Source organism: Corvus cornix, chromosome 1, assembly GCF_000738735.6.
Source record: "Corvus cornix cornix isolate S_Up_H32 chromosome 1, ASM73873v5, whole genome shotgun sequence".
Classification (NCBI taxonomy): Eukaryota; Metazoa; Chordata; class Aves; order Passeriformes; family Corvidae; genus Corvus; species Corvus cornix.
In genome coordinates, this window is record NC_046332.1 from 66689527 (window position 1) to 66713986 (window position 24460).

General features: G+C 37.4%; 2 protein-coding genes across 3 annotated transcripts; one reads left to right on the forward strand and one right to left on the reverse strand.

The window, feature by feature from the left end:
- Positions 1-1720: 1720 nt before the first annotated feature.
- On the reverse strand, positions 1721-5912 carry MZT1 (mitotic spindle organizing protein 1). Its single transcript, XM_010405567.3, has 3 exons — positions 5743-5912; positions 3677-3822; positions 1721-2274 (listed from the first exon to the last, which is right to left on the reverse strand). Exons 1-3 carry the CDS (start codon positions 5789-5791, stop codon positions 2251-2253), a joined length of 219 nt encoding a protein of 72 aa, XP_010403869.2. The 5' UTR covers positions 5792-5912; the 3' UTR covers positions 1721-2250.
- Positions 5913-6056: 144 nt separating this feature from the next.
- Positions 6057-24453, forward strand: BORA (BORA aurora kinase A activator). Of its 2 annotated transcripts, none has more exons than XM_039548179.1 (12): positions 6057-6203; positions 6793-6963; positions 8063-8169; positions 10505-10550; positions 11971-12052; positions 13274-13339; positions 14084-14140; positions 16186-16403; positions 17741-17894; positions 18912-19513; positions 19898-20029; positions 21502-24453. In XM_039548179.1, exons 2-12 carry the CDS (start codon positions 6808-6810, stop codon positions 21679-21681), a joined length of 1800 nt encoding a protein of 599 aa, XP_039404113.1. In that variant the 5' UTR covers positions 6057-6203; positions 6793-6807; the 3' UTR covers positions 21682-24453. The 2 variants fall into 2 exon arrangements, with proteins under 2 accessions (XP_039404113.1, XP_010403871.1); XM_010405569.4 differs by lacking the exon at positions 6057-6203 and adding an exon at positions 6230-6519.
- The last annotated feature ends 7 nt before the right edge of the window (positions 24454-24460 follow it).

Sequence of the window (24460 nt, forward strand, 5' to 3'; positions counted from 1 at the left end):
ACTTTCTACTAGAGGGATTTTCTTTATCATGTTTCACCAGGAAGAGGAAAAATAAAACTTATTGTATTTGTTGTGGATGGTAACCCAAACCAAAAGCAGTCGGAGTTTTCTTACACCACCTTTAAGAAACAGCATGTTCTCCCTTTTTAGTTCCACATAATAAAGAGAAATAATGCATTTTTAATTTTACAGAAATCAAATTGGGGTTTTGAATGTCAAACACACGCCCTTCTGTAATTCTGCAGAACAAATGGTCTACCAGAAAATGTCTAAATACATAAAAGCTGTACGCTTACAGATGGTAAAATGGTAGATGCAATTTACTGGACAGTTGAAGATCATATAAATTATATCAATTATGTATAAATTCTCATATTGCAGTTGCAAGCTGGTTTTAAGCATTTCAGACATTGAACCCAAACCAAAATTGAGCTAGCAAGTCAGAAAAAACCCTGGAAATACATAAATGCAAACTAATCAATAGAGTGACATTCAAGGGAAGTCATCAGACTTCCTGTATTACCCAAAGATCTGGCAATGGAGGAAAAGGAAATGCACCAGCAGAAACATGTATTCTAATAAAATTTCAGTATTATTTTGGGCACATTTGCTATAATTACAGCAAACTTTCAGAGTTTAAGTTATACAAGGGAAATCTCACAGACTTAGATGTGACTCCTGAGACCAGCAAGAATGCTTCCCAAGCCTCTTCTCATTGTTGACATGTATTACTCAGTCCAGAGAAAATTAAGAGAGCTGATTGCTCATTTGTGCTGATCTGACTGGAGTTTTCATGGTATTTTACTGAATTTTCAGATTTCCTAAGATAAATTTCATTGTTGATATATTTTCATACAGCCAATATTCAAGTTATGAACATTTAAAGTCAATTTGTAAATTGATGCTGTGAGTGTGCAAAATAAAACCACTTAAAAATTCCCCAGTTTGGTTATTTACAGCATCTTCCTGGAATGACTTGTTGGCCAGGCTAACTGGAAATAAAGGTAAGTGATTCACTGCAGTATAAATATTTTTCTATTCTCTCTGCCAGCAATATGAAGTATTTAGCTTCCTTCCTTGCTTTTTGTAGAGCTATGACCCAGAGTGTATATGATGTAAACTCTTAAAGTAAAAAGAACTTTTTATCTCTGCACAAATGTAATTTTAGGCTTAACTAAGATTCCAGGTTCATTTTGAAATCTGCTTTGCCCTATTAACCCTGCAGGTTGCTTTAGGTCCCATTAGGACTACACTTTGAAACCACCATTAACAAAAAGTCAAAAAACCTTAAATAAAAAAAAAAAGCTTAAACAGCAGCAGATGAAGAACACACAAGAAAACATTTTCTTATGGAGTAGAATTCCCAGATGCAAGGATGCTTACTGGAAATTAACACTTGTTTTGGCATCAGTGAAGGTTACTAGTGCTAAATGAGAAGACATTCCTGTACCAAGCAGCTGCTTAAAGACTTACTGATACCTATCAACCAAATCAGATGCTTCTCATGTATGCACTGACCATTGTATTGCAGTAACAATACAGCCTTTAGATCCTGTATAAGTGCAACAAATGCAGCACGCTATCTCCATGAAACATTCCATGTCATCCAGAATTTAAATTTACATACATATCTACATGGATAGCTGAAGAACCTTTGTTATCTAAGTGAAACACTGTTTCCCAGTAATTTGAATTGAAATCAAAAGGACAATTCAATAGCCACATTATTTAAAAAATGCTTTATTTATTACTTTCAGCTTAGGACTTAAGTTACTGCCCTTCCTCTAAAATAAAGTTAGTATGGGCTTCATTCTTATCTGGACCATAAAGCAAGACTAAAACTGTACATGTAGTTTTTCATCAAAGCAAGAGATAAAACCCAGAATATACTAGCACTTCTAAAGGATGCAATAACAAAGCTACACTCATTATAAAAAGATCTGTTGGTGCATATTAAATTCAACAAATGTACAATATCTGGCATGATTTTAGAAGTATAGGATGCCAAAGAAGAGCAGTTGCACAATACACACAAACAGTTCACAAAAATACCAAGTAATAATATTACTAGTGAACTTATTAAAAACTTTTCAAAGCTATAATATACACCATTGTTTTGAAAAACATTACAGTAATACTCTGAAACCTTCACATACACTCCTTTCTTTTTTTTTTCTTAATAGTGGCAATCTTCAGAGCTCCTGTTAATTTTAACTTGGCATGCTTCTCATGCAGAGATGTTTTTCCATGTCAGCCTGTCATATTTTCAGCAGCCTAGAAACAGAAAAAAAATTATTCCAAGTCACCAAAAGAGACATAACGTAGATTAAATCTAATCTTTTCTTGTAACTTTTTAAATTTACCTAGAGAACTTAAAGGTCTAAAAAAAAAGCTACTTTCATTTTTTTCTAATGAACACTAGTATTTTCTAAAAAAAAAAAAAAAATGCTGTCAACTGCCACTACCCTTTACTAAAAGAGCCACTGATGTTTGCTTGTGTTACATCCTGTATCTAAGCAGCTTTAAGCTTGTACATTTTACCCTAATACTTTCAAGAAAGGCTCAAATGCATAAATATAGTTACCTTTGGAGTTTACTTTATATAACTTATGGTAATTATTACCCCATCCACACAGACAAATTATTGACACAAAACTCAGAAGAACGACACTAATCATAACTGCATAAATCACACTGCCAATTATTTGATTAAGAACATAAGTATTTTTATTACTGAATAACTCAACCCTGTCAACAAGGCATGGTTGTTGAAGACTGACACTGGTAGGTTTTAAACCAGTTATGGGACAAACATGCAGAGGAGAGCAGCAGGAATGGTAAAGCAGTGAAAGCAATGGAAGCAGTAAAATAGCCCTCAATTACTTATACACACTTAAATACACATGCAAGCATATGCTTAAGCACAGACACAAATACAAAATATGCATGAGTATAGAAAAAATGCTAAGTTAAAAATAAAGGATGCAGTCTTTCAGAACAGAAGCAAGACATAGGCTTCCCCTCCACCTACCAAAAACACCCAAAACACAAAAGTCATGACTGTGATGTTTAGGTAGACAGTAAAGAATGAAAATCCTTTAAAAGGCAAGCGAGAAGTTTTTTTAAACCACAGTTACCCTCTACTAGTTAAACAGGTAAATATTCATATATGAAAAGCCCTACATATACACACATCACAAAATCCCCTCTTGTTAGTCTTCGGAAAGGTTCAAAGCACAGGTTAAGGGGGTAAAAGCAATATGTAAAGATTATGTTAACAAGCTGCATGTAACTGTTTACAAGCACTGCTGCGCACTGTTAGATCTGAGGTTGTAGAAATGAGGTGATATTGGTTAAAGGAAAAACCTAATTGTGATATTATGCAGGTAAGGGGACAAATGGTGACCATAATAAAAATTTTTGAGTTTTGGTTGTGGTTCTTTTCCTTCAGAAGAGTTAGTCTAATTATTTCTTTTCTACAAAACATGTTATTTATACCATTTCCTGCTTCACGTTGAATTCAGTTGTATTTATTGCCTCCTCTATTGAACAGTTAATTTTCTTGATTTAAAAACGAGTCATATCCAACTACATTTTACAAACTGAAGCATAGCAAGTTGCATGTACATCTTACTCTTAAAAACAAATTTATAAGCTTTTTAAACTAGAGCATTACCTTTAGAGCTTCTGTAGCCTTACGAAGTTCTTTAATAACAGATGATAATGCTTCTGGATTTATCCCTTGTTCACAAAGCCGCACACAAATAGACAATGTCTCCATATCCAAGCCAGTGTTTAATATTCTTGAAATCTCAAACAGAACTGCAACAGAAAAAAATGAAAAAGCAGTTTAGTCCCTACAGACTACAAAAATTTCAATGATCAAAATTGTTCCTCATCAACATTTAACTTCTACTGTACCTCTACAGTGTGAACATGGTAGATGTCCATTGCTGTTTGAACTTCAACAACATGCTCAATTTTCTAGCATAAGCCAAAAGCTACAGCTTTTAACACAAACACCATGCTTTCCTGGTTCAGGAAATTTAATACTGGATAATGGGTTTTGAAAAGCTAAAGAAAAAAGTGAAGAATTCAACAATTAACATGCCTGCCAATTAGGTAAAAGGTAGGCTGTAAGACCCCTCTGTGCTTTTGGACTCCAGATAGGGATGAAGCCCTTTCTAATCTTTAGGTGTTGAGGCAGTGTCTTTGGCAGAGAGATGTAGCAGTTTCTCCACAACAATTCTGAGCTCTTAACAACTTTACAAACAACAACTGCTAAATGTCTATATCTATCCTAAATAAAATATACACATAGTTACACAGGAAGCCTGGGCTCCTAAATCTAAAGATCAGTGCACTTTCTATACCTGTTCTCAAAAGCCTTACTTTGTCTTTATTGTCCCTCCTGTCTAAATCATTCCCACAGAAGTGGAAAGAGGGAAGTTGTCAGAGATTCTCTGTCCTTCCCAAAGAAGTCTCTCTATCTGCACAAAATGGTTTTACCCTCTTGCAGCATCACAGGGGCCATAATGACCCTGCTAGTCCTGTCTTGCCTCCAGCAGCAGGTCACAGCATGGAGATCAGTCGCTGAAATGCTAATTTTTACACCGGCTCAACTCATGAGGGTCTGTACTAAGAAATGCTTTTGTAACAGCAGCGGTAACTTCAAGAGAAGTGAAGATGCTGAGAAAATAACAACGCACTACCCCTTGAACATTCTCCCTAGACTCTACTCCCTCATTAGGGCATTTTCAGAGAAAGTCTTCACATTCAACAACCCTCAGCAGACTTCCTGGCTGCTTTCCACTCTGCATATAAGCTTTTGGTATAGGCATTTTGTGGAATTCCAGAGTTTCACACTACACTGAGAAACAAGCCCAAAACATGGCAGCTTTGGTTCCTCACAGTCAGGCCAAAAGTGAGCATCTAAACTTTACTCATCTGCTCACATTTCTCATGACCTATCATTCTCCAAAGTATTTCCCAGTACTCCCACTGCCCCTTCTCTCACATTTCCTATCCCATAACAGTACCTGCATTTTCGGATTGTTTTCATAGCAGAAACTATTGTAGTTCTGTAACACCGACTACTGTGCTCAAAGCTTTTTCACTATGTTGTAGTTCGGGTTTTTTTGATTTTTGTTTGTTTTTGGTTTGGTTTTTTGGGTTTTTTTTGTTGTTTTGGTTTTTGTTTTTTTGCAGTTTACGTCGGTTTTCTGACGTGAGCCACGCACAGGAACAAAATACCGGGGTTCAGACCAGTTCAGGGGCTGCGCTGGCACCGTGACAGGGTCGGGGCCTCCGCTCTGTCCCGCGCACCTCCAGCCTCCCGCCTTAAACCCAAGATGCACTGGGCCAGGTCACAGCACTTGCATTAACCGTCACAAGGAACGAGAAACAGCAGCAAATATGTATATATGCACACGCATCTATGAATGTATATAAACACACAAAAGCCCCCACCCAGTATTCTATGTTAGTTAAATTAAAAACAACCGAAATCAAAAAACAAGAAAAGCCACGCCAGGTCCAAAGACACTCGCTCTGCGGGGGTGTTTGAACCGTTTCACGAAGTGACACGAAGTAAAAAAGAAACTGCTGCGGGCTGCATCTCTCAGCTGCCGCAACCCGCATCCCTCGTCCCAAGAGGGCAGCCCTTGTCCACGGCCAACGGCGGGGCCAGGCGTTCACTCTCCCTTGCAGCCTGCGCGTCCCTGCCCCGTGGCTGTCACCCACCATCCATGGTCTCCCTCACGGCATTCAGGCTGGCGGCGTTGCTCGCCATGGCGACCCCGCGCCGCCCGGAACCGGAACGCCCCGCGCACTCGCGGGCCGGCCCCGCCCCCCCGGCTGCACGTGACGCCCCGGCGCAGCGCCAGCGCGGCGGGGGCGGGCTTGCTTTGAATTCGTGCGGCGGCGCCCCTGGCGATTGGCCCATTCGAGAGAGGGGGAGCCCTGCCATTGGCCCAGCGGCGCACACCGCGCGCCGCGATTGGTCAGAGTCCGCAGAGGGGGCGGGGCTTGTTAAAGAGCCGCCCGGGGTGGCGGGGGCGGGAGCGGCGCGGTGGCGGCGGCCCGGTAACGGCGGCAGGTGGCTGTGCCCGTACCCCCGGCATTCCCGGCATCGCCTCCTCGGCGGCGGGAGCTTGGGAAGGCGGCGAGTGGCTCGGCGCGGTGGCACCGTCCCGGGGAGAAGTGTGAGAAGGGGCTGAGCGGGGGCGCTTCCCCCGGGGCTCCCGTCCCCTTTGCGGCCAGAGGCGCGGGAGCTGCGGGGCCCGGGAGGGCTGGGGCTGCCCCCCGCCCGTTGCGGCCGAGGGCGGGCGGTTTCAGCGCCCGGGCGGAGCGGGACCTGCCCGGGGCGTTATTGCCGCCCCGGCCGCTCGGGCAGCGCCGCGCATCCCCGCAGCCGGAGCTGCCGGGCTCGTCCCGTGTGCGGGCAGGACGGCCGTTTGGTCTCTTCTGGTGGTTGATTTGGGATTTTTTTGGTTTGCTGCTTGTTTTGCCCTCGTTTTGGTGGGTTTTTTTTTAAATCCTCCTCTTCATGTTCTCTCTTACCTCGTTTTTATAGTTTCTATTTATTTGTAATTGTTCGTACCAGTCTTATTTATCAACTTCATGTCAGTAGGTCCAAGCCACAGCTAAATTCATTTTTGTTAGTTTTTGAAGTATTCCTGGTGCCTTAAAATGATTAATCCTCTCTTCCCAAAGCCTTCAGGATGGCCCTGAAATGTCAAAAGTGTGATTTCATTGTTTTCCTTAATTTTGCTCTCCCTCTTTCCTTTTCAGGTCTAGCTTAGTGTTATGGGTGATACAGAAGAAGCTAAAATGCAGATAACACCAGAAACTCCAGGACGAGTTACAATCCTGAATCCGTTTGAAAGTCCCAGTGATTATTATACTCTTCAGGAGCAGATTGTCTCCAGTCCTTCAGTCTTTAAGTCAACGAAATCCTCATCTGTAAGATCTACTCATTAATTGTGTAACTGTACCAATATAGTGCTAATATTTTCAAATGCATCAAAAGGATATTTTATTTAGTGTACTTTAATGTATGTACCAAACTCAATAACTTAGGTGGCATTTGGAGTTTCTTCTCTTTACAGAACTATGCTGTTTTTAAATACTGATATTGTCACTTAGTCTTCCTCCCTTCCTAAATTTATTTTGGTTTTAGATACTAACAATTTGAGTGCTAAAACCAGGAGGAAGTAGATAAAGAACAGTTATTGGATGTGGTACTCTGGTCCCACTTAAAGTGGAGAAAACCAGTTTTCTTGCTGAGCAAGCTGGTTGCAAATAAAACTTAATTGCACTTCTATTGTGAGCTGGTTTTGTATTCAAGTTAATGATTTTGTGTATCTGTAACTTTTTTTTTTAGTTGCAAATTACATACTGGTTTGCAGTTGAAATTATTTTGTGATAAGCAGTAGAGATGATACTGTGATAATGAAACTAAAAAGACTCACTTGGTAGATAATTTTCCAAATATATTTGAACAGTACTTTGTAACTGTTAAATAAACGGGTGAAGCTGCTTTATTTCTGAATTGGATTTTATTGTGCCGTATGCACGGTATTTATGAGGGAGACTTTGCAGGATGTACATGGCGTTGCAACTCGGGTATTCTTAGAAATGGGAAGTGAAAGGAAGACTGTTTGGATGACTTGGGTTAGGTGTGGATACTGGATTTTCATAGAACCACCGTTTGGATTGTGCAATCAATAGGCAATTTAATTTTATCTCAAGTTATGTATCTTTAGTAGACCTGTCCTCAGAAATTGAGAAGACACTGACACCTCAGTTTGTAAATACCAGCTATAACCTTCCACTTGATAGTGTCTTGTAAATCATTGTGATACCACTACCAGGATAAAAAGCCTGACTGACTTAACTAATTCTTTTTTACAGTAGATCATTTAAATAGAAACACTTTTGATTGTCTTTGACAGGAACTATATGGAAGCTGTGATTGTATTGTTCTGTTGAGATTTGTCCTGTGATTTTACTTGTATCCTTTTAGAATAGCAAGCATTAAGATGCCCGTTTCTTTTTTCAGACACCAGGAAAATTCAGATGGTCTATTGACCAGCTTGCTCTAATAAATCCTGTGGAAATTGACTCGGAGGACATTCGACGCCAAGGAATGTATTTGAGCTGTGCTAGGTAACTTAGAATCTATTTTTATGCAGCTAACTTAGCTTTAATACTAGAACACTGTTCTTTTGCTTTACTAACATTTCAGCATAGCATTAAAGACTTTTTATTCAAATCTTTTAACATAATTCTTTACATGATATGGATATAATATTTAGATGAGGCTGCCTCTGTGCTGCTTCCTTTTAATGTTAAGAACTGCTGATCCACTCTGATTGCAGTTTGGTAGACAGCCAGATAAAACCAGTTAGTGGAAACAAGAAAATGTCTTGCCAGTGATCATTACCAGGCTACCTCTTCTGCTCCTTGTTACAACACAGTTTATCTTCTCGGAATGCTCCGCAGGGAGGCTTCTTTGGTCTCTGGGGCTCCTGCAGAAGGGTAGACTTGGGAAAATTAGCTGGGGAAGCCCTAGCACTCTCTTCGAAAGATACAGATTAGACTTAATGTGAAGGAGGGGGGACCAGTGCTAGTTACTTGAAGTAGTTTGGGGACCTTATCTGAACTTTTTTCCTTTCTCTGAAAATAACTTGTGTGAGGAAAACGGGTGGTGGGTAAAACAGTCTTGGTATTTGGAGCTTATCTTGAGGGATCGTTTTACACACTGGTGCTAGAGAATGACATGCCAGGTGGAAGTAGCGAAGGGGAGGCCTTAATGGTGAATCCTGTAGACTCCTGTATGTTTCTCAGATACAAACTTGAATGAAAGAACTGCTCCTCATGGCATGAATAGAATAATAAACCAAACCTGTCTAGATCAGGTTGCTCAGTCCTATCCACCTTGATTTTGAATGTTTCCAGGGATGGGACATCTACCACCTCTCCAAGCAATCTATTCCAGTGTTTCAACATCCTCATCATAAAAAATGCTGTGAAGTAACTTGCTGTTCTTAGTGTCTGACTGAACCTACATCTCTCTTTTTGAATAATAAAAGCTATAGGACTGTAGCTGCCCCCATCTGTATCTGAGTCACCAGGTCTTAATGTTTCTTGTCCTTCCTCTAGCAGCCTGTAGGTTTCAGACTAATGCTTTTTATACATTATTAAGCCTTAAGTTTTTAGGGATTTGATTGCCTTCTTTATGGAACCTTACTCAGACAAACTAGCTTTAATGTAGATGGCTTGTGTGACAATTCCAGGAATAAGTGATGTGGCCCATAGATATAAACATGCATTGTCTCTGTGGGTCCTTCCAGTCTGTCCTGCTGTTTCATACCCACTGTGATGCATTTTTTTTAAAAATAATCTGCTGTGACTAGAAAGAGGCTAGATTGACTATATGTAGATTTGCTGTGTCCATGCTTGCATGTTTCAGTGCATATATATACATAAAAATACAGTGATTGTATGCTTTTTTTTTTTGGTACAATTACTCTGCAAGTGTCTCCATAGAACTGTCACTTTAGCATCATCTAGGCAGACGTAATTGAAGGTGGCATGTACAAACATTGCAGATATATTCAAAGTCTGATAAGCATAAAAGAGAGAGTTTATATATTTGGCACATTTGTGTGTGCTTGTGTATCTAATAATATCTTGTTATCTGACTGATTTCTAAAATTATTCAAGGGTAATTCAGGTATACTAACTGTATATGAAAGTATTGGTGGTTCAGCTAAGACAATGATGAATATTTATAAGCTTCAAAAATTACTTCAGTAAATTACTTAGCAGTAACTGAAAGTCAGGCTTGAAGGTGACCATTAGAGAAAATCTAAGTATAGAATCTCACACATCATGAAGTAACTGAAGTAACTACAATATTTTTTTAAAAACTAAGTTAAAAGCTGCATAAGGAAACATATTCATTGTTAGAAACTGAAATATACTGTATTCTAAACTGAAGAAAGTGTGGCATACTATGTATTTTACTAGGGAGAATTCTGTGCTGGGAAGGTGGGCTGTGTCAGGAATTTGAGTGTGCAAATTCCTGGAGTGTTTTCAGTTGGCCTTTAATTCTTTACAGCTCAGTTTTTTATTCTGCTGGGTTTTACAGTGCAAGTCTAATCTCATGTTAACTTTAATAGTAAAATATATTCATGTGACATTATTTTGGAAGATCAGTTATGATTGAGTTTTTGTCCAGACATGCTGAGTAAACGGAATATTTGCAATTATGTACTTTTAAATGGTACAGATCTTTCTCAAATCAACTGAATTGAAAAGTGCAATTTATAGTATGAGACTATTGCATGTAAAAACATAGTAAGATTTAGGGTTTAGTGCAACTTAATTTATAAATTTTCTCTTGAGCATCTCTAAATCATTATATGGCTGTTCTTTACTTTTTTTCCTACTTACGTGCTGGTTTTGATAATTGAGTTGTTTTTCATTTGTTACTTAGAATTGATAAGGAGACAGAAGACAGAAGGCAAAAAGCTATTGAGGAGGTAATAAAACTTTGTGCTATCAAATATTGATTTGTTTTATCTACAGAAAAGATCCACGTCTGTTACAGGATTTCAAAACCCAGAAGCCTGTATTTCAGTAAGAAAGTAATTTTGCACCCTCATCCCTTGCAGTTGTAGTTGGAATCCACACACACTTTTTCTTCCCATCTTCTTTCAGACACGTGTAGGTCAAAACAACAGATTTTTTTCTTTTGTTTTTCTTGACTAGTGGTAATGTAGCTGTAATATAACTCTTATAAATAGTTAACTTCAGGTTAAAAATAATGACTGAGAATTTGGGGGTTTACAGTAACTGCTGGAGTTACATTAAATTTTTAAAAATACTGCAGAATTTTTGTGATTTTTTTTTTTTAATTTCTTCCAAATTCTGCTTGGTTGGGTGGAAGACTTTATTCTGGTAGCTTGTATCTTTCCATTCATTTTTCATTTTATTTTTCACTGTTCATTTGTCTAGTAGATAAGGAAAAGTAAAGTGTTTAAAATATTCACTACAGAAATCTTCAATGTTATTTCAATTAAAAAACAACAACAAAAAAAAAGGCTGTGATAGGCAAGTCTATCAGTTTCTGTCTCTACAAAAATTGTTTTATGATTCTGTAAAGGAGCTGTGTAGTTGGCCTGCAGCTAAGATGCTCTGTTGTTCTAAATCTGCATTAAAAGGGATATTTCCTCTTTGTGAGGTATAACGTAATGGATTATGCAGCTGAACAGCTTGAAACCCTGTCTCTGATAAAAATCATGCTTTTGATAGTTGGATGTTTCAAGCTGAGTTTTTTTCACTTAATTTGAGTCTTGCATTTATTGTGAGAACAGGATTTGCCATGTGTTTCTTGAAGCTTTGTGATAGTGTTCATCTCCTCAGTGTCAGGGTGTTCCACAGTGCAGCTGTGATGATAGATAGTTTCTGGTTCACAGAGAAAGACTGAAGTGCAGGTACTCAAAAGTGTTTTACCACTAACCAATTTAGCCAAATACTCTAACACTAATAATATTGCCAAAAACCTCGGTTTATCACTTTTACTATTACCACAGTGTCTCTTTATCACTTCTGTGAAATAGCTCAATTGTCAAAATAAAACTTAACAAACTGAAAATTTAAAAATAATTACTTTAAACTACTATGCAAGAAGCGTGGTAGTGACAATTCAACTTTTTAAATGAGTAATTATTGTTAAATGGAACTTGTGTATAGTTTTCACTCTGCAGACTTGAAAGATCTGAAGTGCTATGTGTCATAAAGAACACAGGGGTCTTCAAATCAAATAGTTTTTTTCTTTAATCTCTTTGGTCCTAAAATAATGAAATGTTCTACGTTTCTTTTCTTGTTCAGGATACTAGTCTAAATTTAAGTTGAAAATTTTAAAAAGTGCTCAGATGGTTTGTTTTTATTCTACTCCAGTTTTTCACAAAAAAACTCATAGTTCCTTCTCCTTGGATTGAACATGAAGGCAAGCAAGTTTCTCAGTTTAATTCAACTAAATGTAAGTTGCTTTTGTTGTCCACCCAAAATAAAGTAGCTTTTGGAGAAATTATCAAGCATATTTTTTTTTAACCTCAATTTAAATTGTAAGAACCAGTGATAAAATATGGCACAACTGATTGATTTTCAGCTCTTCTCTCCAAGTGCTTTCTTTGTTTAAGAATTGTTCATGAATGGAAAGCCTTATATAATTTTTCCTTTTTGTTATTCTTGGTCTTTGTTCTTAAATTTTTCTACTTTAATAACCTGTCTGCAACCATTTTAATTTACACACATAACTTTGTATCTCTAACGATCAACTTTGTTGATCCTGCTGATAGCCAAGTCTTCTACTTCACTTTTTTCTTCAGATATTTGCACGTCCTCTTATTCCGACTGCTTTCCTCACCGTATAAGCATATCATAAATGGAATTCTGTGTTCTTTTACCCTTATTTGCAGCATAAATTCCTGTTGTCATCCTTCTAGCTCACTGCCACTAGTCATGGGTTTTCTAAGTTTATTTCATTTATGCCACTGTTAGATTTTGTTCTTAATGCTCTTATTGAAGTTTATATATAACCAGCAGAATACAGAACAAATGGATTACAAGATGGGCAAATGTCAGCTGTAATGTATTGTTTGCATGTCCTGTTGTTTGGTATGAAAGTCTTAAATAAGTGGGGATTTTTGCAAGATTTGGAAAAGGCTAAGCTGTTAAATTTTTTTATCAAGGACATACAGCTTGTGGATAGCGTATTTTGAATTGTCAGTGGTAAGATGGTCACTTTTGGGGCAGAGAACATAAGGCATAATCTGAGATCTGGTAAAGTGAATGGTGAAAGAAAATGGTCTGTGTTCTTGAGCTGTATAAAAAAGATGAAGTGTTTCTTCACCTTTCTCCAGTCCAGACTGAATGATTTTCTGGAAATAGGTTTTACCTGAACACAGCCTGTTCAGCTAAGCATGAACTAGTCTGTTTTAAATCTCTCTTGTGTAGGGACAGGAGGAGACAAAGTTTTGGGCAGTGTCGATGCTACTTCACTAAGCTTTTTTTTGAATAGAAATGTGCTGAAATTCTCTTGATAGCTATAGTGATAACCTTTTTTCAGTACTCCTTTCTAATCTCTTCCAAACATTGATGCAAAAATTTCGTTTGGTTGTATTAAGTATTGTAACTTAGTGTTGCAACATTTCAAAACTCTGTGTGCGGTGCGTGTTTAAATTCAAGTTCTCTTTTACAGCCATAGATATAAATAACATTTCTCCCATTGGAAGACAGCTGAGCTTGCAGCCTGGGAAAAGCAATGGTGAGTAAAAGGCAATGCCTAAAATTACAGGCTTTCTCTGAAGATAAATAACCCATTTCTAATGGCTATTCAATTTCAAAAGGAAATTATTTGTTTGTTAGTATAACTGTAGAAATAGTTTTTCTTGAACTGTATATTACTATTAATTTTAATACCCATTTCTCATAGTAATTTTGTTCTATTATACTCTCTTGTATTTTTTCAAGTAAAAAATTAAGTCCCCTGTAGACTGTGGGAGAGCATTTTTTTCCAACTCAGTATATATACTTTTTCTGGATTAAAAAGTGAATGTGTACTTCAGGTTTACAATAAATTACAGTTTCAAGAAACCTTTAATATGTTGGATTGGTTTGGGTTAGAGAATCGTGATTCTTTTCTGTAAATATCAGAAGTCTTAATACATCTTTTAAACTGCATCATTTTTGATAAATACATACTGTTTTTCCTCAAGGTATTTTGATTCTTCTGCCACTTCCCTTTTGAATCCCTCCTTTCTCAGAGACCTCTCTTCTCAGCATAAAAGCCTCTAGAGAGGCATTCTTAAAACTCTTGGGTTTTTATCTCTAAGCCTAGTGTGCTGCGTGTAGTGTTGTCAAATCAGAATCGTACTTTAATTAACACTTTTCCTTATTGCAGCTGTAATTTAAATAGCTCAATTGCAGTGCAGTTTGAAAGTGAATTTTGTTTCTACAGCTTTAGTAAAAGGTCACTGTAAGCTAATTTTGTTGGTTTTATTCATTGCAGCTGCTTGTCAGACAGTACTGTCTTTGCCAGTGGATTTTAATTTAGAGAAAATACTAGGTATGTCATGCAATATCTAAATTTAATTATGAATGTCTAAATAGAAAACTTGGTTTTGTACTGTTGGCTGGGTGTTTGTCTTGTGAAATACTGTAAACAAGGTATGAATGAAAGTTTTAAGTATATATTCTAAATAGACAGTTACTGCATGTTTCATGGGACGCGTGACTTAAATTATGTGGATACAAAAATGCTGTTAGCAAGGAATTCTTCCTGCTTCTTCTAAACCGTGAGATACTTTTCTCTCTCATGGAAGATAATAGCAGAAGTTCTGTAAACAATGAAACACCTGCAACCTTGCAGAGCTTTGTTTATGGTACAATAGAAAAATATTTTGACAATGGATGTTTTAGGATTTTAGCCAATCACCCCCAAGGGGTGGCTGATCCTTTGTCCAATTAGACTATGAAGAAAAACGTCTATAAAAGTGTTTGTAAAATAATTAAATAAATCAATCTTGCTGCACAATTCCTGCCTGCTGGATCTTCTCTCCTCCTCCCTACGGCTGCAGGACACGGTGATATCGACGGCGGAAATAAAATTATATGAGTGTGGACATAAAGATAAAAAAGAAGGGATATGGAGGGCAACTGGAAGTTGTTCAGCCTGGAGGAGATTTAGGGGAGACCTCATTGCCATCTACAACTTCCTCATGAGGGAAAGAGGAGGGGCAGCCACTGATCTCTCTCTGTGGTGACCAGTGCCAGGACCTGTGGGAATGGCCTGAAGTTGTGTCAGGGGAGGTTTAGGTTGGATATCAGGAAAAGATTCTTCACTCAGAGGTGGTTGAGCACTGAACAGACTCCCCAGGGCAGTGGTCACAGCACCAGGCTTGGCAGAGTTCAGGAGCATTTGGACAATGCTCTCAGGCACAAGGTGTGACTCTTAGGGTGTCCTGTGCAGGGCCAGGAGTTGGACTTGAATGATCCCTGTGTGTCCCTTCCAACTCCAGATGCTCTGTGATTCTATGAAATTGGTTGACAGTTCTGAATGCCTGAAAGGTTATAAGCAGAAGATACCCCGTGCTCCCCCAAACAGAGCAGTAATTTGTCTTAGCAGAGCTGTTTGGTTACAGATGCTGGCCAGGAGGCTCCAAGCCCAACCTTGCATTGAGTAAAGCTGTGCTGTAGCTCTGCCTTTAGTGTACCTGAAGCCATGGTGGGGAATAGAAGTTGTGTGGTGGCAAAAAAGCCGTGACTACTGAGATAGGAGGCAAGAGTCCAAATTAACTGTCTGATTATAAGTGCTACATCAAGCAATTGCTGCCACCTTCTCAGGCAAGGGGGCTGGAAGGGGCTGATCTTCCAGTTCATAGGTGGGACAGTGGGTACAGCCAGCTCAGAGCATTTTGGCTGCATGCTTCTGTCCCAGTGTTGAAATTCAGAACCTGGATTGTGGGCCAACAAACCGGAACCGTATCTATTGCCTTTGTTTTTTGTCTTAACAAATGCTTCCATCAATACATAGTTTGGGAATTCATGAAAAATCTCTCCTACAGGGAACATCCGACTAGAATAGAGCAAGAGCAAAAAGCTAAAATAATCTGGTAAATCTGAGCATATTTTAATGGGTCTTAGTTTGTGCTTTCCTACTGTAAACTGCTAACTGCTTAGATTTTCTTCAAGTCTAATCTGTTTTGCCTCTGGATGTATCATGAAGACCATCAAAGAATATGGGAGACCTGAAAAAGAGTCTAGGTTTGCTTGGGTAGTAAAATAATCCATGTTTGACAGCTCAGATGTGAGGAGTAATACAATTCTGGGAGAAGACCAAGAAGTAGATACAAGCAAATATTTTTAAATTTTTTAAATTCAGACTTTAGTGTTAAGGGATGATGGGCAAAAGTGGAATGAACCTTAGTAGACAGAGGTGACATTTTGTAGGGATGACAAGCAGTCCTTTGGGATAGGTGCCTAAACAGATTAATCAGTTGCTGTATTGGTAAATTGGATTAAATGTTTTAATTTAATTATATATGTCTCTGTAATGGAATATATTTTTTTCCTGCGTTCTTACTGGAAACAATTTCTCCCCCACATTTCTAGGTGAATATTTTAGAACTGATGAATTTGCAGATCAGTCTCAGGAAAATCTGAGCTCTTCATCACTCAGAAGAAAGCTGTTTTTGGAAGAAAATGGGAATGTATCGGCATGTTTGTCCCCTTCTCTGCATAGTCCATGTGGTAGTCAGCCACTTGGAGTGCTTTGTTCAATAGAATTATCTCCAGTCCGGTGCAGAAGCCCCCTGGACACATCTAGTTCAGTAAGTAGCCTGTTTTGTGGGCTGGGTGGGATGTACTTTATGAGAGAGTAGGTGTTAGACTAAAAGATGGTGTTTTTTTATTTGGGTTTTCTTGGGTTTTTGGTTTTTTTTTTTTTCAAATTCCAGATTCTGAAAAAAAATTGTGAACAAAAGTCTTGAAAGAATATATTACTGACTTTTTATTATTTCAAATTTTTTTTTATGCTGCTATTCTTTCATAGAGGGAATTGTGTTTTAATTTTGTTATGAAAAGGTAGTAAGAATTAAAACATGACTTGCTGAAAGCATGTTAAAACCTTTCTTTTTTTGATAAAATGTGTATACAAAAAAGTCCCGTTTAAATCCATGAATTGCTGTCTACAATACCAGTTGATATGAACATGTAATATAATTATTTCCCTTAAATCTCATAAACTCATTTATAGTGGAAGAAATGACTTGTGGATCTTTGAAGTGCAGTGCTAAATGTGCTTTTTTTTTTTTCCCATCGGCCAGAGTTTTCAGATGAGTAGACATTTATTAAAACACAGAATGTAATGTCCATTTTTAAATTAAACAAAATGAACCTTATCCCCATGTGGACAAAGCACACCTAAAGTGGTTTAGGTGATACAGTTTTACCTGTTTCGTGGTTGAAGTGCATGGAAAAAACCTACCTACACTAGGGTAGTGTAGCTTAAAGAAAAGGTAACCTAGTAAAGAATTCCTACAATATAATTACAGTGCTGGAAGTGATGTGGGGGTGAGGGGGTATGTTTTGGTTTGGTGGGTTTTTGTTGGTTTTTTTGCTGTTGTTTGGTTGGGGTTTTTTGGTTTTGTTTTTGTTTTGTTTGGTTGGTTTTTTGCATGATAGTCTTAAGCAAGGTCATGACCACTATTCTGTTTTCTTAAGGAGAAATACTTCTGTCTTTTATCTGCTGCTGAATTTAGTTAACATGGATTACATTAAAATATAAATAGTGGCTGACTTTCATCTGCAGTGATATGAGTAAGAAATTTAGATTAAACACTTGACTAGATACACAGATGGCATTAATTCTCTATTTAGGTTTCTCACAGTTCTTAAATATAATGGATAAAATAGTCCTAGCTGATATTACGTGACAGCTTGAGTCCATTGCTCTTTTCCCCTGTGTGGAGGCATAAGGTCCAGATGAAGAGCTGCAATTGAAATATTGAAGCTAAACTAATGATAGAGATTGTCATTGTAAAGGATTAGTCTTTCCCAGTGCTGCCATATTAAGCTTTTTAGTTAGAACAATTTTATATATACATATTAGCCAAAGTTTAGATTATGAAAATAATGCTCTGTGGATTTGATTTTTTTTATTTTGAAGGGTCAGTTTTCATCAAGTCCTATTCAGGGAGGAACAAGAGCTTATAGTCTGGGAAGTATAACCAGTCCCACGTTTTCAGACGGGTCTCCTGCACATAATGGTTCTCCCGCTTTTTCACCAATTGCTTTTCGCATAAGAAAAACACCACTCTCAGGTATGGCTTAACTGTATATGTCTTACTCTATCTTGAGTAATATATTTTTATTATAAAAACTTAAAAATTCTTAGTGGAACCTGCTTCTGTTTGGAGATGAGTTCCTGTGCTTGGCAGACCAGCAGTCTCCTCCTATATGACACATCTGTGCAGCAGTGAAACACATGAAACAATGAAATGTATATACTTGCAACAGATGAACTAGAGAAAATATTTTGGAAGAAGGGATTGAGACCTAATAAGAATGAAGAAAAGTTAAAAGGGTTAATTTAATGTGGGAGGGCTTCTAAAGCCACATGCCTGAACTGAGTCAGATTACAATTCTGATTTGGCCCTGAATTATTTTAATGTTAATGGGCAAAGAATCTTTAGCTTGATCTTTCAAATCATGCCAGCTTGAAGATTATTTGAAATGAAATGACTAGTGAGAAATCACAAACATTTTGTGTCCTCATTGCTCTAGAAAATGTCACTGTTTCATGCTGTGTCCACACCTGGTAAGGCTTAATACCTTGTTTAAACATGATTATACCTGTTTATACATGATTTTTACACATTTTGATTAAACATATTTTACACTTTTATATGTGGAGTTTGCATAGATGTTTTCTCACTTGTTCGATCTTAAACTTCATTGCTGCCAAAAATTTAAATGCCTATAGATTGTGTATTGATACTTGTTCACAAAAAAAACAGAACCAGCGTTCACACATTTTCCTTTGAATACTGTATAGTAGTGACATTTGAAAATACGAGGTCTCCAATATAGCAAATCATGTCATAGAAAAGAAATTTGGTGGTGAAATGGGATAAAAACTTGCCTTTATCATGGTAGTTAAAATATATGGGTGGTTGGTTTGGTTTTTGGTGTTGCTTGTTTGGTTGGGTTGGGAGGCAACAGTCAGTGAAATACTCTGTAGTTGGGTATAAATTACTCAGTGGACTGTAGGGCTTTGAGAATGATGAGTTTTTGTATCAGCTATCAGGTGGAGTTAAACTTCTCTCATTTTTTTTCAGACCAAAGAAAATTTACTTTTCGTTCTCCAGACATTCCTTCTTCCTCAAATATAATGACACCCCCAAGTACGAGAAGTCCTTACATAGATGGTTGTTCTCCAATTCAAAATTGCTCTCCTATGAGGCTTGGAGCCTGTAGAGGAACTGCCAAATATCAGACTTCTGTCATTAGAATACCAATTGCAGTTGAGAATCATGATGAGGATGAGGAAGACAAGGAAAACGCTTCTCCAGCAGAAGCTCGGTTCCCAGAAATGGATAATGGAATAAACTTACGTCAGGAAGATGGTGATACTTTTGCGCATGGTACACATCTTGTGGTGACAACTGTGTCCATTGCACCAGATCACTCAGAAGGTTGTCATCAAAGGTTGTCATCATTTCAGGATATAGAAAGCTTAAAGGAAAATAATACTGTAGACATGGCTGATGCAGCTGAAGTGTCAGAGGAAAACACTTGGATAAAAGAAGCAATTGGCAGTAGCAATACACCAATGGCCAGCTTTATGACAGGCATTACTTTCAGTATTGAAAGCTCTCGCATGTGCATGTCACCTCTTGCAGAAAGCAGCGCAATTCCTTGTGACAACAGTAGTATTCAGGTAAAAATAAAAATACTTTTTTGTTTTTCTGTAAAACTGAGCTCAACGTGGAATATGTATACTAATATGGAAGTAATTGTTATCTTCTCTTACTTCATATGGCATGCAGGTGGTATCATGACATTTATCCCTTCCCTCCATCCCCTCTTTCGGTGGAGTTAGCATAGCAATTATAATTATTTTTGTGTTGCTATGTGCAGTAGTACATTTAACTTAATCCAAACTAATTCTGGCAGACATGCTTACAATTTGCTTTTGTTAACTGGTCATAATTGGTTTGTTGGATTAAGTTCTGTTAATCAAATGCAAATCATATCAGGTATCTGAGGGATTTAATTGTGTTAAATTACAGTACATTTTCCAAGCCCTGCTTTTTGATTTCAGGTGGACAGTGGTTACAATACACAGACTTCTGGAAACAGCATTATGGATACTGCAGGGGCTGAAAACAGTTGCAGAGAAAATGATGTGAATACTGTCGTGTTTCAGAATAAATCTCAGCTGCTTAGAACAAAGGTAGGAGTTAAATTGTGGTAAAAAAGTGATAGGCTTCCCATCTAAAGCATCCGTTCCCCATTTTATTTAGTTGCAGGGAGCCTGAGGGGAGAGACTATCAGGTGATAATAAAGATGTTAATGTAGCATCATTTCAGATACTATGTTGAATAAACACAGGACGAATACCTTAAACTGGCAATATAATTAATATGGTTTATGATAAAAGCAAAGGTTGTCTTGGAGGAAACTGAGGTATATGCATGAAAAGTAGTAGCGAGGCTGCTCATGACTATTGTAGTCTGTCTCTTATTTTTGTTTCTTTTGTTCTAGCTGCTTCATTTATTGCTAAGTTTTTAAAAATGTGCCTGTGGAGAAGGACATTTCTGGGGAAAAATTGTCTACTGTTAATTTTTATAAACTTAGCATCAAGTCCTAGACCACACCTGGCACACTGACTTGGTGGGGAACTTTCTGCATAGGTGCAGTCTTTTGATTACAAGCCCTATTTGAAAAACAAATTACAAAAGACGATACATATCCAGCAAGGCTCCTAAACTCTTAATCTTGTGACTGACAGGAAGGAGTTCTACTTCTTCCAGAGTAGCAAGTTAGTTTCTTTGGAGAAGAGAGCAAAGATCATCTCCTCTCAGTAATTATGGTCACATGGTGCTACAAACTAGTAGTTTATGGTCTGCTTTGTCTTGGAAGTCCTTCAAGGGGAGACAGTACTAACCATTACTACTAGATTATAAAAAAACCTTAAGTAAACCCATTCAGCCCTGACTTCACTTCTGGATGTGACATGCTAAAAGCCACCTCTCTGCCAAGGGGAAGTGCAGACTGATGGTGTCTTATAGAGCACTGACATCAAATTGTAAACTCTGTTCATTTAAGATTAGGACAAATGTGCCCATACAAGAGCAACAGACGGATATTTTGTCATTAACTTCTAAAAATACTCAATCTACGATCCTGCCCCAGTCACCCCATAGGACATGGATTTTGTGTGAATGTACTTACCAGAATCAATTGTCTGGTATCAAACCTGTCCTAGAGGGACTTGGCCAATGTCATGCAGCTGCCTTTTCCCACTGTTAGTCTTTGAACTGCTGGATCCTGACTATACCATATTTGGGTTTTAGACTAGGATTAAAGTGTGAAGGCATTAAGCGCTTCATTCAAATCCTACAATTGAGAGCTCCCAGGGAATGAAAAGAAAAAAAGCACAGATATTGCAGGCTGAAAGATTCAAGTCTTGCTCATTCAGAGCATGTGAGCCCTTGAAATGAGGTGGTTCTTGGAGATGGCATATTCCAAAGACCTGTGTAGAGAAAAGATGTTACTTCATTTCTTTCTCATTTCAGAAGGGCAGAGTTGGTACCTGAAGTACTTACTATACTTGAAATTTGCAGATAGCAAGCTTGGATCTTGTTTCTTTTGGAGAATTTCTGTTAGAATGGTTTTAAAACTAACTTCTTCTTATTCACCTAGGAGTGTTCTGCTTTAAGCCATAAGGACAATCAGTTGCTGAGAGCAAAATCTCCAGAGAAGCAATGCTGCTTCCAAAAAGCCAAAACACATAGCACAGTATTTGGTCAAAATGCAACTTGCAACATTTCTACTTGGAAAAATGAAAATCAAGTTCAGGGGTTTCACAAAAGTGGTATGTAGTCTTCTGATGGAGAACTTAAGCTGTGGTGTCTAATAAATTTTTATATATATGACCTCAATTACCTGGATTATACATACAATTTTGCTTTTCTAATGCAAGTGTAATAAACTGGTATATATTAAGGGAGTTCTTAAAATAATATGGAATTTTTCAGGTCTTATTAAGAAATTTATTGGTATCATTAAGTGATCCTTTTTGAAAATTAAGGTGTCTAGATTTGGTACAGAGAAACAATAGGTTTTTTTCAGAATTGTATTCCTTCTGTGGTTAGGGTGGATTCCATGAACAGCCTAGGATAACTTGCATAGGAACCAATATAACTGCAAAAGCACCTACATTTTAAGATTTGTCCCTCCTAAGGGCATGAGGGACATTTTTCTTTGTGGGAAAGAAAAAGGGCTATTAGTCTGGATTTGGATTGCTTGTCTCTAACCAGATTTATTGTGTGGCTTCATAAATACTGGCACTGGTACCAAGAGTAAGTCACTGGACTAAAGTGAATTGCTGGGGGGGTGATGAGAGCAAACACCAAATTTAGTTCTCTTAGTAATATAAAATAAGCTTTATGTCAAAAGAAGCTGTTTAGCAATTCTCTGAAACACTTTTTCTTTGGTTTGAGAAAAATCTGTGATCTGTCAGTTAGGTTTACCAGGTACTTAAGTAAAATGTACTATTGGTTACCTTAAAATCAAAAGGTAGTGTTGTTGCTTTGGTAATTGTATTAGTACTACACTTGGAGTTCATCACCTGACACTACCAGTGTCTCCAAAGAACACTTGTGTCCAAACTGATGATCTGGTACCCTTTGGAAGGAACCTCAGAAGGTGCAATAAGATTCACTGGTTTCAGTACATCACTAAGAAAGTGGTGCAGCCTTTCTACTATTAAAGTAAAGCATTTCACTTCACTCTTAATTCCTAGTATTATTATGTTGCTTACAGAAATTACCAAAAAAGATAAATCCTTAAAAATATAATTAACTTTTGCATGCCATTTGTTACAAAAAGTATTAATACAAGCAAACCTTTGATCTTTTCAAGAAAACCATCAATGAATTAAAGTGATGGATTGAGCGGGGTCAGAAGCCCAGAACTCCCTTTGTGTAATTAAATCAGATTTGGTTGAATTTGCTTGTATTTCTTTAAAAGAACCTTCTGGAATTTATAAATGTGAATAGGGGAAAAAATCCATATGATTATCTTGTGGCCCTAGTGAGTAAGAGGGAAAGAAGAGATAAGGGATACTTATTTCTGGGCTCTGTTTATGTAGAGCTCTGGTAAACTTGGTTGGATTAATGAAAAAGAGTCCATTCTAACAAGTGTTCCAGGTGAAGCAGTCTTCCTCCCTTTTCATAGCAAGGATGTCCCAGGATACTGGATGGAAGTTCTGCTTTCTGTTCTATTCCACAACCCACAGAAAAGCTTGTACCAAAGTGACAGACAGTGGCTGATGAGCAGCTATTGGCACACTAGGCCCAAAACCTATTGGTCAGACCTAAATTTGAAGGCAAGACAGTATTGTAAAAAAACCTCATAAGGGGAGGTGTGAACAGAATCTCATGGCATTAAAATCAGTATGTTAGACCTGAGAGTTGTGTGTTGTTTGAATTGAACAGTTCTTGAAGTATTTTCATTAATAATTTCCTATTGAAGGCTTTCTGAAAAGCACATTTAAGAAAAAGGGAAATGTCTGTCTGAATCACTTGATTGTAGTTCTCACATTGCAAAAAGAAATATAAAAAAACTTACTTTAGAAATCTAATGAGCAAACATGGTGTGCATTATTTTTACTTCTGTAGCAATTTAATCAGTATTTCTGTAATGCATGTGGGATTGACAGTAATGGAATCTAGTGTCATATATTAGCTATTTCATGATCTTCAAACAGTGCCCAGAAGCTGGAAATACACCGAATTGATAACTGTTAAGGAATGATTTTTTTAAAAAATAGGAAATTAACTCAGACTTCTGGAAAACGAATTTTATAGAATAGGGCCTTCAAAATGTTCTTAGCTTTAGCTTCTAACTTTTGTCACTCAAAAGCAGGATACAACTTGCCTGAGATTTAAAAGTTATATATATGACCTGTGTCATTTCTGTTTCTCATGATAATTTGAACAATAATCAATGGAAAGGACTGTACAAAGCATTTATTTTTGCAATTGTGATTACTAAAATAGTAATGTAAATTTAATGAACGTTAAGCAGGGTAGTCCAAATTATGATCTGTTTCTGAAATTTTCTGAGTTACATGTAGAATTAAAATTTGGTTTTACTTTTTAACTAAACTTCTTGATTGTTTTTATAATGTTCAATGATCAGAGGCTTTTGAAGTATTCACAAGTAAAAAAGCTATCACTAAAGTATTTAATTTCATCCTGTGTTAGTGTTCTCTTAAAGGTAAGAAAAAGGTAACAGCAGAAATGGGTGAATGTGAGAAGTGATTAAGGATCCCCTCCCATATGGATTGCCTGTATTTTCTGTCCTGTTTTATAGTCTTCAGTTAAATGGGTAATATTTATTTTATGAAAATATGCCTATTTTTTTATTATGTTTGTACAATTGATTTGTAGAAGAAACCTACTGTGCAAATTACCATGGAAATCACTTGACCATTCTGTTTCTGTAGTTGTTCTTAATGCATTGGTTGGCACACATTGCACAAAGCGGTCATTGTTTACATTAAATTAATATCAGTACTTTCAATGAGAGTCCTTTAACATGTCTAATTGTAAATTGAGTAGTGAAACAGAATAAAGACATTTCTTTAATACCTATA

Coding starts and splice junctions, on each gene's coding strand:
- MZT1 (XM_010405567.3), bottom strand. CDS start 5,791: ATGGCGAGCAACGCCGCCAGCCTGAATGCCGTGAGGGAGACCATGGAT. Junction 3,823..5,742: donor CGTGAGGGAGACCATGGATG/GTGGGTGACAGC, acceptor TTTCTGTTGCAG/TTCTGTTTGAGATTTCAAGA. Junction 2,275..3,676: donor AGGCTACAGAAGCTCTAAAG/GTAATGCTCTAG, acceptor TTCTGTTTCTAG/GCTGCTGAAAATATGACAGG.
- BORA (XM_039548179.1), top strand. CDS start 6,808: ATGGGTGATACAGAAGAAGCTAAAATGCAGATAACACCAGAAACTCCA. Junction 6,964..8,062: donor AGTCAACGAAATCCTCATCT/GTAAGATCTACT, acceptor TTCTTTTTTCAG/ACACCAGGAAAATTCAGATG. Junction 20,030..21,501: donor CTCAGCTGCTTAGAACAAAG/GTAGGAGTTAAA, acceptor TTATTCACCTAG/GAGTGTTCTGCTTTAAGCCA.